This window comes from Myxine glutinosa, chromosome 7 (assembly GCF_964187855.1).
Source record: "Myxine glutinosa chromosome 7, kmMyxGlut1.1, whole genome shotgun sequence".
Lineage (NCBI taxonomy): Eukaryota > Metazoa > Chordata > Myxini > Myxiniformes > Myxinidae > Myxine > Myxine glutinosa.
In genome coordinates this window covers 29,495,486-29,514,359 of record NC_136267.1, presented here as the reverse complement: position 1 = coordinate 29,514,359, position 18,874 = coordinate 29,495,486, and the positions used below count along the sequence as shown (strand labels likewise).

The 18,874-nt window shown below is 39.8% G+C and overlaps 1 protein-coding gene across 1 annotated transcript in view; it reads left to right on the top strand.

The window, feature by feature from the left end:
- Positions 1–18,874, top strand: part of SLCO3A1 (solute carrier organic anion transporter family member 3A1) — a 152,218-nt gene that overhangs the window by 16,740 nt on the left and 116,604 nt on the right. The window contains exons 2-3 of the mRNA XM_068121977.2: positions 8,951–9,178; positions 16,308–16,572. Of these exons, the coding sequence (XP_067978078.2) occupies positions 8,951–9,178; positions 16,308–16,572 (493 nt within the window). The remainder of the gene's footprint in view (positions 1–8,950; positions 9,179–16,307; positions 16,573–18,874) is intronic.

Below are 18,874 nucleotides of genomic sequence, written 5' to 3'. Positions count from 1 at the left end.
ATACAGTCATGTGAAAAAGTAAGTACACCCCATGTAACGTTTTGACTTTTTCAACATATTTCAACATACAGCTATTTGATCTTCATTTCAACAATATTGACAGATAAAGGTGATATAATATATCAACTATCATGAAACATTTACATTTTGTAGTCCATTGTATAATTTAAATTAACATAAATGCAAATTCCACATGTGGAAAAAGTAAGTACACCCCGACATTTATCACTACTTCAAATACCTAAAATTAGAATTGGGTGCACCAGCTCAGGTGCAAATGATTAGAACATCGTCAGAGAGTATCTTGGCAGAACCTGTCTTATTTAAACCCCAGACATTTAGTTTGGTTTGCTCTTTGTTGTTGAAGTGTGTGGCGTCACCATGCAGAGATCAAAAGAGCGCTCTGAGGCCTTCAGAAAGAAGGTTATAGATGCCTACGAGTCTGGGAAGGGATTTAAAAAGATCTCCAAACAATTTGAAATCAATCATTCGACTGTCCCGAAGATCATCGACAAGTGGAGAAGATTCCAAACCACTGCCAACTTGTTCAGGCCAGGCCGCCCCAGCAAGTTCAGCCCGAGAGCAGACCGCAAGATGCTGAAAGAAGTCTCGAAGAACCCCAGAATGTCATCACGGGACCTACAGGTAGCTCTCGCCACTGTTGATGTCAAAGAGCATGAGTCTACCATTAGAAAGAAGCTGCACAAATTTGATCTACACGGGAGGTGTGCCAGGAGGAAACCTTTGCTGTCCAGAAAGAACATCAGGGCAAGACTAAAGTTTGCCAATGAACACCGAGGCAAAGACCAGCACTTCTGGAACAATGTGCTCTGGACAGATGAGTCAAAGGTAGAGCTATTTGGCCACAGTACCAGAAGACATGTTTGGCAAAAACCAAAGACAGCATTTGACCACAAGAACCTGATACCAACTGTAAAGCATGGTGGTGGAAATATTATGGTTTGGGGCAGCTTTGCTGCATCAGGGCCTGGGCAGCTCACCATCATAGAATCCACTATGAATTCTTCATTGTACCAGATGGTGCTTGAGGATAATGTGAGGCCATCTGTCGGAAAGTTAAAGCTCAACCGAAGGTGGACCTTGCAACATGACAATGACCCTAAACATACCAGTAAATCCACCAAGGAATGGATGAAAAGAAAGAAATGGAGGGTTCTGGAATGGCCAAGTCAAAGCCCGGATCTAAATCCCATCGAGATGTTGTGGGGGTATTTGAAACGAGCTGTGCATGCAAGAAACCCCTCAAACATCGCACAGCTGAAATAATTCTGCATGGAGGTGTGGGCAAAAATTTCTCCCAGTCGATGTCAGAGACTGGTAGACAGTTATAAGAAACGCCTATTTGAGGTTGTTTCTGCCAAAGGGGGCAATACCACCTATCAAAGCCAAGGGTGTACTTACTTTTTCCACATGCGAAATTTGCATTTTTGTTTATTTAAATTATACAATGGACTACAAAATGTAAATGTTTCATGATATTTGTTATATTATATCACCTTTATCTATCAATATTGTTGAAATGAAGATCAAATAGCTGTATGTTGAAATATGTTGAAAAAGTCAAAACTTTACATGGGGTGTACTTACTTTTTTCGTGACTGTAGATAGATAGATAGATAGATAGATATATATATATATATCTATATATATATATATATATATATATATATATATATATATATATATATATATATATATATATATATATATAAGCACTGGTATTTTAATGGTTCAGCTTAAAAACTGAGGGAGTAGATTGGAGACAGACAGACGGACACTCCTGTTTTAATATATATATATACATATCTACTATATTAAGCCTTAGTCACATATGATGCTACCGCCGCACGGTTCTGCGGTCTGCGGTTTGTAGATGGGATTTTTACAAATCGTACGGCTTTGCGGGCTGTGGCAGCAGTGTTCACAAATGTTACGGGGTCCGCACGGCAATCGTGTAAAGTTGAAAACTTAAAAAGAAAATATAATTTCCCCCAAAAAATGAAATAAAATTAAAAAAGACAACCAGGGGGGGCACTCGTTTAGCCGGTCGCGAAATCCGGATCGTCAGTCGTAAAGCTAAAAACGGAACTTGTGTCGAAGAACCTTTACCGGAGTGTATACTCCTGAAATATTAGGATCATATCTGTTATATTCACATCAGGATTGTATTCCAAAACATACCCTTGAAATGTTAATAAATTTACTGTCAGATCCAGATGAGGATGAAATATACGTCGAGTCTAGGGAACCAAAGGATGAATATGCACATGGAATCAGAAAGAGGTCTGACAAGTGATGGAAGAGGAAAGAGCAACAAACTGTAAAAAGTGCCTATCTCGCAATGTTAACGAAACGTTCAAACGTCTGGCAAATCCGGATACTGATCCGGATCATCACCAAAATCTAATCGTTTCCAGGAAGGCCACAGGCGAATGTCTCTTGAAAATGTCGAGAAGATATCTAAAAAACTGTGGCCTGTAGAGTGGTAACAAACAAACAAACAAACTAAAAAACAAACAAACAAACGAACGAACAAACTTAGAAGGAAAACTCTTTATTATTATGACATGGAAAACTCTTTATTCATATGACATATAGACATCTTCACCAATAATTTGTATTGTCTCTATATAAACAAAGCATAACACTAGTCACTCACAGTACACAGTTCAAAGTCCGAGTAGTCAATCACAGTACACAGTTCAGAGTCCTAGTAGTTGTAGTTCAGGGCCGCCTCTGGTAAAAACCGTGAGGTGACCTTGAGGTCACCTCACGGCAACCGTACAGTGACCTTGCGATACTACATGCGGTGGGGTTGCAGCCTACGGCCTTGCGATTTCCGAAACAAAGTTTAATGTCAAATTTAAAAAATCGTAAGCCCCTGCGACGAGCAAAAAACCGTGCGATCGCCTCACGGCTACCGTATCTACCGTGCGGCCACCGCACGGTTATGGCAATTTTGGGGACCTACGGCCGCCGCCAACACGCCGCAGGCCATTTGTGACCGAGGCCTAAGAGAGCCATTGTTCTGTCTGTCTGTGTCGCCATTTTTCTCAGAGATGGTTGAATGGATCTTCATCAAACTTTCAGAGGTTCATCATTGAGTGCCTGGGAGTGTTTTAGTCAAAAAGAAATGGGGGGAAAAAGTTTTTGGGGATTTTTTAATAAAATCGCTCTGTAGTGCCTAAGCCTTTTTACGATGTAGCTCATCGGGCAGAGCCGTATAGAACAGTGTTTGTCCGTCTGTATGTATGTATGTCCCCTCAAACGTATAACCAAACAGAGCTGAGAATCTGGTCACATGACAGGGTGATGTGATTACGTCTGATGTCATTATGGCAGTGCTGCGGCTGACTCTCCATACACGCCATTTTGATTTATATGCCGTTCAGGCCGAACATATCGTCGAACCTGCCATATATCACCATCGCCATGATCTACCTTGACGTTTTTCATTCTGTGTGAAACACAAAAAACCGATTGTTAAAATGACCATCAAATATCGAAAGCATAGATGTTACATCTCTTCCAACAATACGGTACGTATAGGCCTTGGCGTTATCACTCGTCTTTGGACCGCTTTGGACAAATTAAGCCCAGGTTTCTTAATACACTAGTGTATCGTTGCAGTAGTATCTTTTTCGAAATAATAACAATAATATAGTAAATATATAACCATAATACTTTGATCCCAATGTCATGAATGGAAGGTTAATGGATTGAAGCGGTGTATTGTTCATGATCAATGATAAACGTTGTTCGGCACTAATATTAATAACGGAGGAAGTAAGGAATTCACCTCGGTTTTTCGATAGTAATATCATTTTCGAAATAATGATAACGTAATGTTAATATTATAGTAAATCTAATCATAACACTAATCCCTTCATAGTGGATACAAACGTACTGGAAGTTAAAATATATAATCTACATATTAAAGTAGTGGCAGTTTTGTGTCCATTACGTCATTACATCTATGATGTCATTATGACGCCTGACTCCACCGACCGACATTTTAATTTACAAGTAGGCCTGCACCCGCTCACTACGGGAGCTGCAGAAAGGGGTCATTCCTCTTTGGGGTATATACAGTGCATTCAGAAAGTATTTAACCCCCTTCACTTTTTTCACATTTTGTTATGTTGCAGCCTTATGCTGAAATCGTTTAAATTCATTTTTTCCCTCATCAATCTACACTCAATGCCCCATAATGACAAAGAGAAAACAGGATTTTAGAAAGTTTTGCAAATTTATTAAAAAGAAAAAACTGAAATATCACATTGACGTAAGTATTCAGACCCCTTGCTATGACACTTGAAATTTACTTCAGGTGCCTCCCATTTCTCCTGATCATCTTTGAGATGTTTCTACACCTTGATTGGAGTCCACCTGTGGTAAACTCGATTGATTGGACATGATTTGGAAAGGCACACACCTGTCTATATAAGGTCTCACAGCTGACAATGCATATCAGAGCAAAAACCAAGCTATGAGGTCGAAGGAACTGCCTGCAGAGCTCAGAGACAGGATTGTGTCGAGGCACAGATCTGGGGAAGCCTACAAAAAAAAATTCTGCTGCATTGAAGGTTCCCAAGAGCACAGTGGACTCCATAATTCTTAAATGGAAGAAGTTTGGAACAACCAGGACTCTTCCGAGAGCTGGGGCCACCCGGCCAAACTGAGCAATCGGGGGAGAAGGGCCTTGGTAATAGAGGTGACCAAGAACCCGATGGTCACTCTGGCTGAGCTCCAGAGATCCTGTGTGGAGATGGGAGAAACTTCCAGAAGGACAACCATCACTGCAACACTCCACCGATCTGGGGTCTATGGCAGAGTGGCCAGATGGAAGCCTCTCCTCAGTGAAAGACACATGAAAGCCCACATAATCTTGTTTCTCACAGTCTGAGAGTCCTTCAGGTGCTTTATTGCAAACTCCAAGCAGGCTTTCATTTATGTTTATTTAAATTATACAATGGACTACAAAATGTAAATGTTTCATGATATTTGTTATACTATATCACCTTTATCTATCAATATTGTTGATATGAAGATCAAATAGCTGTATGTTGAAATATGTTGAAAAAGTCAAAACTTTACATGGGGTGTACTTACTTTTTTCGTGACTGTAGATAGATAGATAGATAGATAGATATATATATATATATCTATATATATATATATATATATATATATATATATATATATATATATATATATATATATAAGCACTGGTATTTTAATGGTTCAGCTTAAAAACTGAGGGAGTAGATTGGAGACAGACAGACGGACACTCCTGTTTTAATATATATATATACATATCTACTATATTAAGCCTTAGTCACATATGATGCTACCGCCGCACGGTTCTGCGGTCTGCGGTTTGTAGATGGGATTTTTACAAATCGTACGGCTTTGCGGGCTGTGGCAGCAGTGTTCACAAATGTTACGGGGTCCGCACGGCAATCGTGTAAAGTTGAAAACTTAAAAAGAAAATATAATTTCCCCCAAAAAATGAAATAAAATTAAAAAAGACAACTAGGGGGGGCACTCGTTTAGCCGGTCGCGAAATCCGGATCGTCAGTCGTAAAGCTAAAAACGGAACTTGTGTCGAAGAACCTTTACCGGAGTGTATACTCCTGAAATATTAGGATCATATCTGTTATATTCACATCAGGATTGTATTCCAAAACATACCCTTGAAATGTTAATAAATTTACTGTCAGATCCAGATGAGGATGAAATATACGTCGAGTCTAGGGAACCAAAGGATGAATATGCACATGGAATCAGAAAGAGGTCTGACAAGTGATGGAAGAGGAAAGAGCAACAAACTGTAAAAAGTGCCTATCTCGCAATGTTAACGAAACGTTCAAACGTCTGGCAAATCCGGATACTGATCCGGATCATCACCAAAATCTAATCGTTTCCAGGAAGGCCACAGGCGAATGTCTCTTGAAAATGTCGAGAAGATATCTAAAAAACTGTGGCCTGTAGAGTGGTAACAAACAAACAAACAAACTAAAAAACAAACAAACAAACGAACGAACAAACTTAGAAGGAAAACTCTTTATTATTATGACATGGAAAACTCTTTATTCATATGACATATAGACATCTTCACCAATAATTTGTATTGTCTCTATATAAACAAAGCATAACACTAGTCACTCACAGTACACAGTTCAAAGTCCGAGTAGTCAATCACAGTACACAGTTCAGAGTCCTAGTAGTTGTAGTTCAGGGCCGCCTCTGGTAAAAACCGTGAGGTGACCTTGAGGTCACCTCACGGCAACCGTACAGTGACCTTGCGATACTACATGCGGTGGGGTTGCAGCCTACGGCCTTGCGATTTCCGAAACAAAGTTTAATGTCAAATTTAAAAAATCGTAAGCCCCTGCGACGAGCAAAAAACCGTGCGATCGCCTCACGGCTACCGTATCTACCGTGCGGCCACCGCACGGTTATGGCAATTTTGGGGACCTACGGCCGCCGCCAACACGCCGCAGGCCATTTGTGACCGAGGCCTAAGAGAGCCATTGTTCTGTCTGTCTGTGTCGCCATTTTTCTCAGAGATGGTTGAATGGATCTTCATCAAACTTTCAGAGGTTCATCATTGAGTGCCTGGGAGTGTTTTAGTCAAAAAGAAATGGGGGGAAAAAGTTTTTGGGGATTTTTTAATAAAATCGCTCTGTAGTGCCTAAGCCTTTTTACGATGTAGCTCATCGGGCAGAGCCGTATAGAACAGTGTTTGTCCGTCTGTATGTATGTATGTCCCCTCAAACGTATAACCAAACAGAGCTGAGAATCTGGTCACATGACAGGGTGATGTGATTACGTCTGATGTCATTATGGCAGTGCTGCGGCTGACTCTCCATACACGCCATTTTGATTTATATGCCGTTCAGGCCGAACATATCGTCGAACCTGCCATATATCACCATCGCCATGATCTACCTTGACGTTTTTCATTCTGTGTGAAACACAAAAAACCGATTGTTAAAATGACCATCAAATATCGAAAGCATAGATGTTACATCTCTTCCAACAATACGGTACGTATAGGCCTTGGCGTTATCACTCGTCTTTGGACCGCTTTGGACAAATTAAGCCCAGGTTTCTTAATACACTAGTGTATCGTTGCAGTAGTATCTTTTTCGAAATAATAACAATAATATAGTAAATATATAACCATAATACTTTGATCCCAATGTCATGAATGGAAGGTTAATGGATTGAAGCGGTGTATTGTTCATGATCAATGATAAACGTTGTTCGGCACTAATATTAATAACGGAGGAAGTAAGGAATTCACCTCGGTTTTTCGATAGTAATATCATTTTCGAAATAATGATAACGTAATGTTAATATTATAGTAAATCTAATCATAACACTAATCCCTTCATAGTGGATACAAACGTACTGGAAGTTAAAATATATAATCTACATATTAAAGTAGTGGCAGTTTTGTGTCCATTACGTCATTACATCTATGATGTCATTATGACGCCTGACTCCACCGACCGACATTTTAATTTACAAGTAGGCCTGCACCCGCTCACTACGGGAGCTGCAGAAAGGGGTCATTCCTCTTTGGGGTATATACAGTGCATTCAGAAAGTATTTAACCCCCTTCACTTTTTTCACATTTTGTTATGTTGCAGCCTTATGCTGAAATCGTTTAAATTCATTTTTTCCCTCATCAATCTACACTCAATGCCCCATAATGACAAAGAGAAAACAGGATTTTAGAAAGTTTTGCAAATTTATTAAAAAGAAAAAACTGAAATATCACATTGACGTAAGTATTCAGACCCCTTGCTATGACACTTGAAATTTACTTCAGGTGCCTCCCATTTCTCCTGATCATCTTTGAGATGTTTCTACACCTTGATTGGAGTCCACCTGTGGTAAACTCGATTGATTGGACATGATTTGGAAAGGCACACACCTGTCTATATAAGGTCTCACAGCTGACAATGCATATCAGAGCAAAAACCAAGCTATGAGGTCGAAGGAACTGCCTGCAGAGCTCAGAGACAGGATTGTGTCGAGGCACAGATCTGGGGAAGCCTACAAAAAAAAATTCTGCTGCATTGAAGGTTCCCAAGAGCACAGTGGACTCCATAATTCTTAAATGGAAGAAGTTTGGAACAACCAGGACTCTTCCGAGAGCTGGGGCCACCCGGCCAAACTGAGCAATCGGGGGAGAAGGGCCTTGGTAATAGAGGTGACCAAGAACCCGATGGTCACTCTGGCTGAGCTCCAGAGATCCTGTGTGGAGATGGGAGAAACTTCCAGAAGGACAACCATCACTGCAACACTCCACCGATCTGGGGTCTATGGCAGAGTGGCCAGATGGAAGCCTCTCCTCAGTGAAAGACACATGAAAGCCCACATAATCTTGTTTCTCACAGTCTGAGAGTCCTTCAGGTGCTTTATTGCAAACTCCAAGCAGGCTTTCATTTATGTTTATTTAAATTATACAATGGACTACAAAATGTAAATGTTTCATGATATTTGTTATACTATATCACCTTTATCTATCAATATTGTTGATATGAAGATCAAATAGCTGTATGTTGAAATATGTTGAAAAAGTCAAAACTTTACATGGGGTGTACTTACTTTTTTACGTGACTGTAGATATATATATAATTATTCAAAATACACATCATGCAAAAGGCACAGTCATCTTGAATTTTGCCACCAGACAAGGCCTCCCAATGACAATTTGGTTTACCTTTGCCTTAATGTGAGGAGGTAATTGAGCTAAGCTGGGTTAAAGTTTATGTCTGAGCTTTTGCTTTCTATTTTTATATTCCTCATAATACACAGACAGCTGTTATAATGGACTTGCATTCAGCCTCCTGCTGATCCTCCATATGAAAGTCACTTTTTGATTATCTCCCAACCTGTCCCATTCATTCAGGTGAGCATGCTCACGACAATAGAACGACGTTTCAGCCTCAGCTCAACGCAACTGGGCTTAATATCAAGCAGCTTCGAGCTTGGAAATCTTTTGCCCATACTTTTCGTTAGCTATTTTGGTGCGAGAGGGCACCGACCACGTCTCATCGGGTGTGGCGGCATCATCATGGCACTGGGCACACTGCTGTCTGCACTGCCAGAATTTCTGAGTCATCAGTACCAACCACAAGTAAATGTTCTTATTGCCTCCTCTATTGTGTGTGGAGTTGTTTATTTATTTATTTATTACCACGTGGGACATCAGGATAGTTCACGGCATGTGCTAGAATTGACCTTAACATGCAATCTTCATCTTACTTGCCTTTCCTTGCTTCTTTTCCTCTATTTCTTCCAGAAAAAGTTAATTCCGGACTGAAATACTGATGTCAGCTTGTTTTCTGTAGAATTCTGAGTTTGATGGCGAATGTCTCAACTTGGGCATGAATGCTGGTTTTGAATGAGAAAGCAATCATATCTAATGTAGTGATGTTTTTTTTTCATATACAGACACTTCATGCTTTTATTTTCGTTTGATGGGGTTTTGAAATCGCGTGTGTGTGTGTGTGTGTGTGTGTGTGTGTGTGTGTGTGTGTGTGTGTGTGTGTGTGTGTGTGTGTGTGTGTGTGTGTGCTTGTGTGCGTGCGTGCGTGCGTGCGTGCGCGCATGACAGCCATAACTTTTTTTTACCATTTGAGCTTTTGTCATCAAATTTTCACCAAAGCTTCATTATGATAATATGGAGAAGGAAATGAATAATTTTTGTCAAAACGTCAAATGTCAGCATCACGTAAAATCATAAATTTTCATCCAATTGACCTGAAATTTCAATTTACCATTTGCGTTTTGTCATCAAATTTTCAAAAAAGCTTTATTATGATAATATGGAGAAGACAAATTAATAATTTGTCAAATGATCAAAGTTCAGCGTCACATTAAATTGTTAGTTTTCTGTCGATTGACCTGAAATTTTAAGAATTTGCATATTGGGTCACTGAATTGGTTCACCAATCGAAAGCTAAAACTTGATTGTTTTTTGTTAATTTTTAGATCTAAAGCTCAAAGGTGGTGCGAGAGGGTTATATCACAAAATTAACTTGACACCTCTTATCCATATTACCCTCCCCACGGTTATATCACAATGTGCTGATTCGTCACACGGCTGCATAAATTAATTTTCATTTTGTATCTTTTTTAACGGTTTTTGTTATTTTGAGCATACAGAGGAAGAAGAATAAGACATCTGAATGCAAACAGATGTGGATGGGCTTTGCATTTTCAGATACTTTGTAGTTTAAAAAAAAATTCAATTCTATTTTCGGTATTCTCAAATTAATTATTTTCACATGTAATATTTCCCGTTTTTGGCCATCTTTTTTTCTTATATTTGCAAACATCTTTTTCCCTCATGCTCCATTCATACCTCTTCCCTTTTCTCCCCTGGTTCGATCTCATCCCTAACTTCTCTCCCCACTCCCCTCACACTCTTGCTCTGCCTTTGTCTCTCCTATCATCCTCTCTTTTTCCATTGTCTCAAATTAGTCCAATTCCCTTCCACTCCAACCTTTCTAGTTGCATAAATAAGAAATAAATAGTCATATTCAATGTTGCTATCACACATGCTATCCCAGGTTTTTCACTTTTTTTTGTTGTCCAGAGTCGTGACTCATGGAAGAGCTTGAACACTGAATGTATCAGGATGCAACAGAACAAAAGGAAGAGTAGAGAGAGAGTGGGGAAACACCAACAGCAGGGTAGAAGGCTAAAATAGAGGGAGAATTAATGGGTGTTTGGGTAGGAATGAGGGATAGGGGAGAACGCATGAGATCGACAAGATGGATACAGAAGCAAGCTCTCAGGAAAGAACAAGAATGGCCGCACTGTGGTCATAACCTGCAACAAATCTGGTAGTGGGCCGATTGGGAAACGCGCATTTATAGCACTCTTAAAATATGAACAGCGTGATTGGGAAACATATTTAATGTGCTATTAAAAATTAAGTTGACACCTCTTATCCATATTACCCTCCCCACGGTTATATCAGAATGAGCTGATTCGTCACACGGTCACGGATTGCTTAACCCCAATATTAGGCCGTTAAAAAATTATGTAGCACTATCTTTTTTTTTAGAAATTTGCATAACATAACGATTGATTAACCGTGCGTTCTGATGGGCTTGATCTAAACCTTACTATTATTTTTCATATTATTCGATGTTTTGGGGTCCCTCGTCGTGAATAACACTCGACCCAACCAAAGACTGAAAATCTGACGGAACAAAACTGGGCAGTGCATAATCAACAGAGGCCCACAAGCTTAATGTGTTAGGTCCACCAGAAAACCAAGATGGAGGCCATATCATTTTGTCTTGGTACTTTGGTGGGTGGAGTCAAGCGACAGATGTGGGTGTGGTCCGGCATCTGTCTGACCAATGGGTGCACATTTCAAAAATCAGCCCCCAACAAGAACCCCAGCAACGCAAAGTTCTTGTAGACATACAAAAAAACTGGAATTTGAAACAAGGTGGGAAGGTGGGTTAAATGGGGTAGAAAAGATCATGGTTTTGGATGAGGGGTGATCTGAGATGGTGGTGAGCAGCTGTCTTTAAGACTGGTAGGGAAGGAGGGACAAAGCACAGAGAACAGTGGGTGCAAGCCCAGAAAGGAGGTAGCAGAGGGAAAAAGAAGACAGAGAGACAACCGACCTTTCTGTGATGGGAAGGTGATCGACTCAGAGACTCAGCTTCATCGTGGGAGATTCCAATAATCTTGAAGGCCTTGGTTTTCATGGCATTAAGTTGAGCATGCTATTCCATCAACAGGCAGTCCCCGGGTTACGAACGCCCGACTTGCGAACGCCCGTACTTATGTACTGACCTCCGTAAAGCCTATTATTTAAAAAATAGTTTTTTTTAATTTTATTTTTTGTGGTTGTATACAGAATCGAGGCTCGTGAAAGAGCTAACATTTATCACACAGAGAAAAAAATCAAACAGACACACATAGTATATAATAAGGGGAGCGGTAGACAAGAGAAATATGAGAAAAGCTGTTCAAGCCACCCTTGACGTTTACTTTAAGAAAATTGACCAGCCCCAGGTCCATCCTCTCCAGCACCAGGTCCATCCTCTCCAACACCAGGCCCATCATCTCGGAGAGATATATCAAGGTATGATCGTTTCAAGGTTTGCAAGACATCAATTGGAACGAGAGTAAGTGTTAACCTTTAATCATTATCTTTTCTTTTCTATCTAAACAGTTTAAGAAATGTTTTTCATATTTTTTTATACCTATAGATGTTTTAGGTAAAATATATACCATATACTAAGACAAACATTTGACTTATTGACGCTAGATGTGAGCTGTACGCAACTGTTTCGACTTGCATACAAATTCGACTTACAAACAGACTTGAAAACGGAACTCGTTCGTAACCCGGGGACTGCCTGTATATTGCATACGCCATCTCCCTACACTCGATCAGTCTCTATCAGTCACCATTATGACCGATTTTAGGTCACTCCACCATAATAAGGTTGATGTCATCGTTTATTGCTGCCTCTATTCTGGTCTTTTTTCCTCCTGAACTCTCAAATCTCCTCCCAGTCCATGCTCTTCCAGGTTGCCTGCGTTCTGCCGGAAACCTTTTCCTTGATTCCCCTCTCTAATCCTAAACTGAATGCTCACCCGCATTCTCTAAAACCACTCCTTTCTTGTCTGTGGAATTGTCTTCCTGAGTCTGTTGTCTCGAGCTCTTGCCAACATGATATCAAGTCTGCTGCGTACCAGCACGTCATGGTCTCTTCCATGTCGACTATTAATTACATGTTCTGTTCTCACTTACACCCTGTTCTTACACATTACACCCTATTCTTACACATTACACCCTATTCTTACACATTACACCCTGTTCTTACACATTACACCCTGTTCTCACTCTGCTTCTCATGGAATTCCTCTGATTGTGCCATGGGGCATTCATTTTCCACTGTTTTCCTTTCGTCCCATTGTCTGTTGATCCAATGCCCCCTGCTTTTCTACTCTCCCATGAGCCTCAGCACTTGATTAAAAAGAAGAGGTGCGATGGAAGAATTGAGATAGAAAAAGTTGAATTATGGAATTAAAATGGCAGAGGGTGTCAAAAGGACATTAACAAATTATATTAACAAGCATAGCAATTTTAACCCCTCTCTCCACCTTCTCTCTGTTCCAACATCTACTCTACCTTCCCTTACTTACTTACTTTTTTGCTGTAAATTATGCCCCACCTTTCCCACACGACCATTGCTTACTTAATTTGCAGATGGCATCATATTCCCCACAGATTGTGGATACCAGACCCAGTAATTTGCAGTTTCTCTGAGGCCCTGCCTTCCCAAAACGTAAACTTACAGCCTCATTGACTCGCAGACGAGCAAATGGTCACCTCCTGCCCCAGGCTGAGCTCCCACAGGCTTTACACAATGTAGAAAGTAAAAGGAAACTCGACTCATTTCACAAGACATTGCCATTCTGCTTATGTTTGTTTGTTTCTAACAGTAGAATTATACCAGTTTTGCTCCCTTCCTCCAAACCATAATGAGTGCGATCCTTCAACACAGCTGAACTGTGCAACTTCTATTTTCACCACCACTAATGGCTTCCTCTGGAACAGCTGTTTTATCATCAACATTATTGTTTTCTTAGCATTCTATTGTTTTTCTTTGCCTTTTCCACAGATCATTTGAAGCATAATTCTTCACAATTCCTTTATAAATATATAATTGGAATTTTGTTTGAGCATCCTTTCTTGATGCATTCCATGGGCTCGCAAGACAATGTGCTCTGTGACATTTCATTAGAATTGCAGGTTGGCCTTCAAAAGAATGCTCTGTAGCACATTTGACAACCCGGAGAATAGAATTATGGGTTATGGGAGTTTTTTTACGCATCTTTCAGTCTCTGCCTGAGCAAGGATTGTGACTTGAGAAATTGAGAAGCGTCTCACCTGAGTAGAAGGTCAAAGTGCAGATGAAATCATTTTCCCACCATGGGGTAACTGCTAAAGCAATACGCATCTGACAATGCTTTTATCAAATCTGACTCACAACGGTGTGATAAAACTCAAAAGCTTCCATCATTATTTTTTGCACAACTCAAATACAAACTAGAAAGCATCTGAAAATGCAAAGCCCGTCCGCGTGTTTGTATTGAGACTTCTTCTTCTTCGTCCAATGCTCAAAATAATGAAAAGGTTTTTTTTTTAAATACAAATTGAAAATTTGACTTTATGCAGCCTTGACCTTTGAGCTTTAGATATAAAAAAAATTATCAGCTTCTAGCTTTTGATTGGTGAACCAATTCAGTGACCCAATATCCAAATTCTTAAAATTTCAGGTCAATCGGGTGAAAATTGGTGATTTTGGTGATTTTATGCAACCTTAACCTTTGACCTTTTGATCTAAAATAAAATCTGCTTGTAGCTTTTGATTGGTTAACCAATTCTGTGACCTAATATGCAAATTCTTTAAATTTCAGGTCAATCGGGTGAAAATTTGTGATTTTACGCAACCTTAACCTTTGACCTTTTGATCTAAAATAAAATCGGCTTGTATTTTGATTGGTTAACCAATTCTGTGACCTAATATGCAAATTCTTTAAATTTCAGGTCAATCGGGTGAAAATTTGTGATTTTACGCAACCTTAACCTTTGATCTTTTGATCTAAAATAAAATCTGCTTGTAGCTTTTGATTGGTTAACCAATTCTGTGACCTAATATGCAAATTCTTTAAATTTCAGGTCAATCGGGTGAAAATTTGTGATTTTACGCAACCTTAACCTTTGACCTTTTGATCTAAAATAAAATCGGCTTGTAGCTTTTGATTGGTTAACCAATTCTGTGACCTAATATGCAAATTCTTTAAATTTCAGGTCAATCGGGTGAAAATTTGTGATTTTACGCAACCTTAACCTTTGACCTTTTGATCTAAAATAAAATCGGCTTGTATTTTGATTGGTTAACCAATTCTGTGACCTAATATGCAAATTCTTTAAATTTCAGGTCAATCGGGTGAAAATTTGTGATTTTACGCAACCTTAACCTTTGACCTTTTGATCTAAAATAAAATCGGCTTGTAGCTTTTGATTGGTTAACCAATTATGTGACCTAATATGCAAATTCTTTAAATTTCAGGTCAATCGGGTGAAAATTTGTGATTTTACGCAACCTTAACCTTTGACCTTTTGATCTAAAATAAAATCGGCTTGTAGCTTTTGATTGGTTAACCAATTCTGTGACCCAATGTGCAATTTTTTTTAATTTCAGGTCAATTAGATAAAAATTTATTATTTTAGGTGACGCTGACCTTTGACCTTTTGACAAATTTTTTTCTTTGTCTTCTCCATGCTATCATAATAAAGCTTTGTTGAAAATTTGATGACAAAACTCAAATGGTAAATTGAAATTTCAGGTCCATTGGATGAAAATTTATGATCTTATGCGATTCTGACCTTCGACCTTTTGATCAAGTTATTAATTTGCCTTCTCCATATTGCCATAATGCATTATTGAAAATTTGATGATAAAACTCAAATGGCAAATTGAAATGTCAGGTCAATTGGATGAAAATTTATGATCTTATGTGATGCTGACGTTTAACCTTTTGACCTTTTGATAAAATTATTAAATTGCCTTCTCCGTATTATCCTAGTAAGACTTTGTTGAAAATTTGATGATAAAACTCAAATGGTAAATTGAAATGTCAGGTAAATTGGATGAAAATTTATGATCTTATGTGATGCTGACCTTTAACCTTTTGACCTTTTGACAAAATTATTAATTTGCCTTCTCCGTATTATCCCAGTAAGCCTTTGTTGAAAATTTGATGATAAAACTCAAATGGTAAATTGAAATGTCAGGTCAATTGGATGAAAATTGATGATTTTAGGTGATGCTGACCTTTAACCTTTTGACCTTTTGACAAAATTATTAATTTGCCTTCTCCGTATTATCCCAGTAAGACTTTGTTGAAAATTTGATGACAAAACTCAAATGGTAAATTGAAATGTCAGGTCAATTGGATGAAAATTTATGATCTTATGTGATGCTGACCTTTAACCTTTTGACCTTTTGATAAAATTATTAATTTGTCTTCTCCGTATTATCATAATAAAGCTTTGGTAAAATTTGATGACAAAACTCAAATGGTAAAAAAGTTACGGCCCTGAGACATCCCACACTCTCCTGCTGTGCAGCTCACATTCTCCTGCTGTGCAGGGGAAGGGCTAATAAGAAAGAGAAGCCACTGATCCTCTCTTGTGAACTGCTTCATTGCCTTCCTAGACCAAGCAATCATTACGATTCTCAGAAATTAGCCAGCAGGACGTGTGTCAGCACAACGAAACTGGCTTGCCGTGGTGGGACACAACACCAGCTTCCAGTGCTCAAGAGTGTCACGATGGAAACCCGAAGGACGCTCAGACTCGGCTTTACTTGGTCCTCGTCGGAGCACAGATTCTCGTCGGTATCGGTGCAACACCTGTGCAGCCACTTGGCTTCGCCTACATTGACGACCACGTGACGAAAAAGGAATCGCCTTTCTACTTCGGTAAGTGAACCTCTTGTCCCCAGAATTGAGGTTGATCTTTCACTTGATTGTACAGTTATCTGGGTAGCTCAAAGTTGACACGGACTTGTCAGAAATCAAAAAGTAAAGGCAAGTTGATCATTTTTGGCCTACTTCTCCAGGTATTCCCCTGGCACACATGCCCTTGTCCCATTAATGTGGTGTTGTGCCTTGATGACAACTGTATGGGGATACGTAGACATCTGAAGACTTTGTTGTACTGACACCAAAATCATTTGCAAACTTAATGCCACAAAGAATGTCTCCACCTCATGCCCGCTCGCTTTGACTTTGTCATGAAATGATGGAAACAGGTGTCGTCACGTGTCACAATCTCCATCAATAATAAATCCTCAACCTACCCCCGGTAGTATTCCAGAAGCTCTGTTACAATGGCCACACCGGTTGCCTTTTGATCAAACGTGAAGTAATCCGGCACCCACCTTGTACTCACCTATTGGATTTCACATGAGAATGAATGATTGTTTCCATGCCTTCAGCACTGACGTCAAACCACTCCTGCGATGTCACGCTTTATCTATCTATAATTCCAGTAATCTCTGTCTGTACGTTTGTACGTTTGTACGTCTGTACGTCTGTTTGTCTGTGACCGCTGTTTCTCGACAACCACGGGTCCGATATACTTTTAACTTGCCAGGTATATTGCTGGGGACCCGAGGATGTGCCTTTTCAAGGTTTCATATTAATCGGACAATTACTTACCGAGCTATGTCCAAAAAACGATTCAACCAATCAGAGAGCAGCGAACGATCGCGTGTGCCGAACGTGGAGGACACACTCTGCCTCGGATGGCACATTTGAGAGCGTATTCATTTATTTCACGTTTGCAAACTATGTTGGCGTTAAACTATGTTTTAAAACTAATAAAAACGAATTTGCGATTCATTCGCTTTCCTGCGCGTTTGTGCACGCGATGGCGATTTCTTTACCAAACTCCGGAAGCCGTTCGCTTTGGACCAAACCATTGCATGTAAATAGAGGGGGGGGATTGTCACCGTACTCGCAAGCCGTTCGCTTTGGACCAAACCATTTCATGTAAATAGAGGGGGGGGATATAATTTTAGATATAGATATAGTACGGGCAATGCCCTAGTCTATCTATAATTCCAGTAATCTCTGTCTGTCTGTCTGTACATCTGTACGTTTGTCTGTGACCGCTGTTTCTCGACAACCACGGGTCCGATATACTTTTAACTTGCCAGGTATATTGCTGGGGACCCGAGGATGTGCCTTTTCAAGGTTTCATATTAATCGGACAATTACTTACCGAGCTATGTCCAAAAAACGATTCAACCAATCAGAGAGCAGCGAACGATCGCGTGTGCCGAACGTGGCGGGCACACTCTGCCTCGGATGGCACATTTGAGAGCGTATTCATTTATTTCACGTTTGCAAACTATGTTGGCGTTAAACTATGTTTTACAACTAATAAAAACGAATTTGCGATTCATTCGCTTTCCTGCGCGTTTGTGCACGCGATGGCGATTGCTTTACCAAACTCCGGAAGCCGTTCGCTTTGGACCAAACCATTTCATGTAAATAGAGGGGGGGGATATAATTTTAGATATAGATATAGTACGGGCAATGCCCTAGTTATATAAATTGCTGATTCTTCGCCATTGGCTGTTCACGATGATGTTCGTTATTTGCTTGCGTGGTAACAGTTGTTTGAACTCCTGTGGATTTCAGCTGCTTTGATGTTGGCCTTCACATGAAACTTCATGATACACCTTTGCTCCACAGCACTTGACAGTTTACCGCCATCTTGGTTTTTCCCATAATGCTCCAATCAACAATGATGTCACTTCCTGTACGACTTGCTCATGCTCGACAATACCGTTAAACAAAATCTCGTCGTTTAACTACAGAATTTGGTTTCTTCCAACTCATTTCCACTACTTTCCCTATGATGAATATCTCTTATCCGGTATTTCTATTTAGGCCCTCTGCCACTGAAGGTGGACAGACATAATGTTTTCACTCCTGTTTGTCTGTCTGTCTCTGTTCTGTCTCTGTGTTTGAGTACCAGTTCACTGGTAATTCCCTGCTTGTCGTAAAAGGCGACAAAAAGGGTTGGCGGCAGGAAGGGCATCCGGCCGTAAAACATTGCTTCAAAAAGGGGACCAAAAAACAACAACAAACACGGTCCCTGAAAAAGGCCAACCCCCCGCTTGCGGGGAAAAATGGCCTCTAAAGGTTTTTTTTTTTTTTTTTTTTTTTTTTTTTTTTTTGTCTGTCTGTCTCTGGCTGTCTGTCTGCTAAT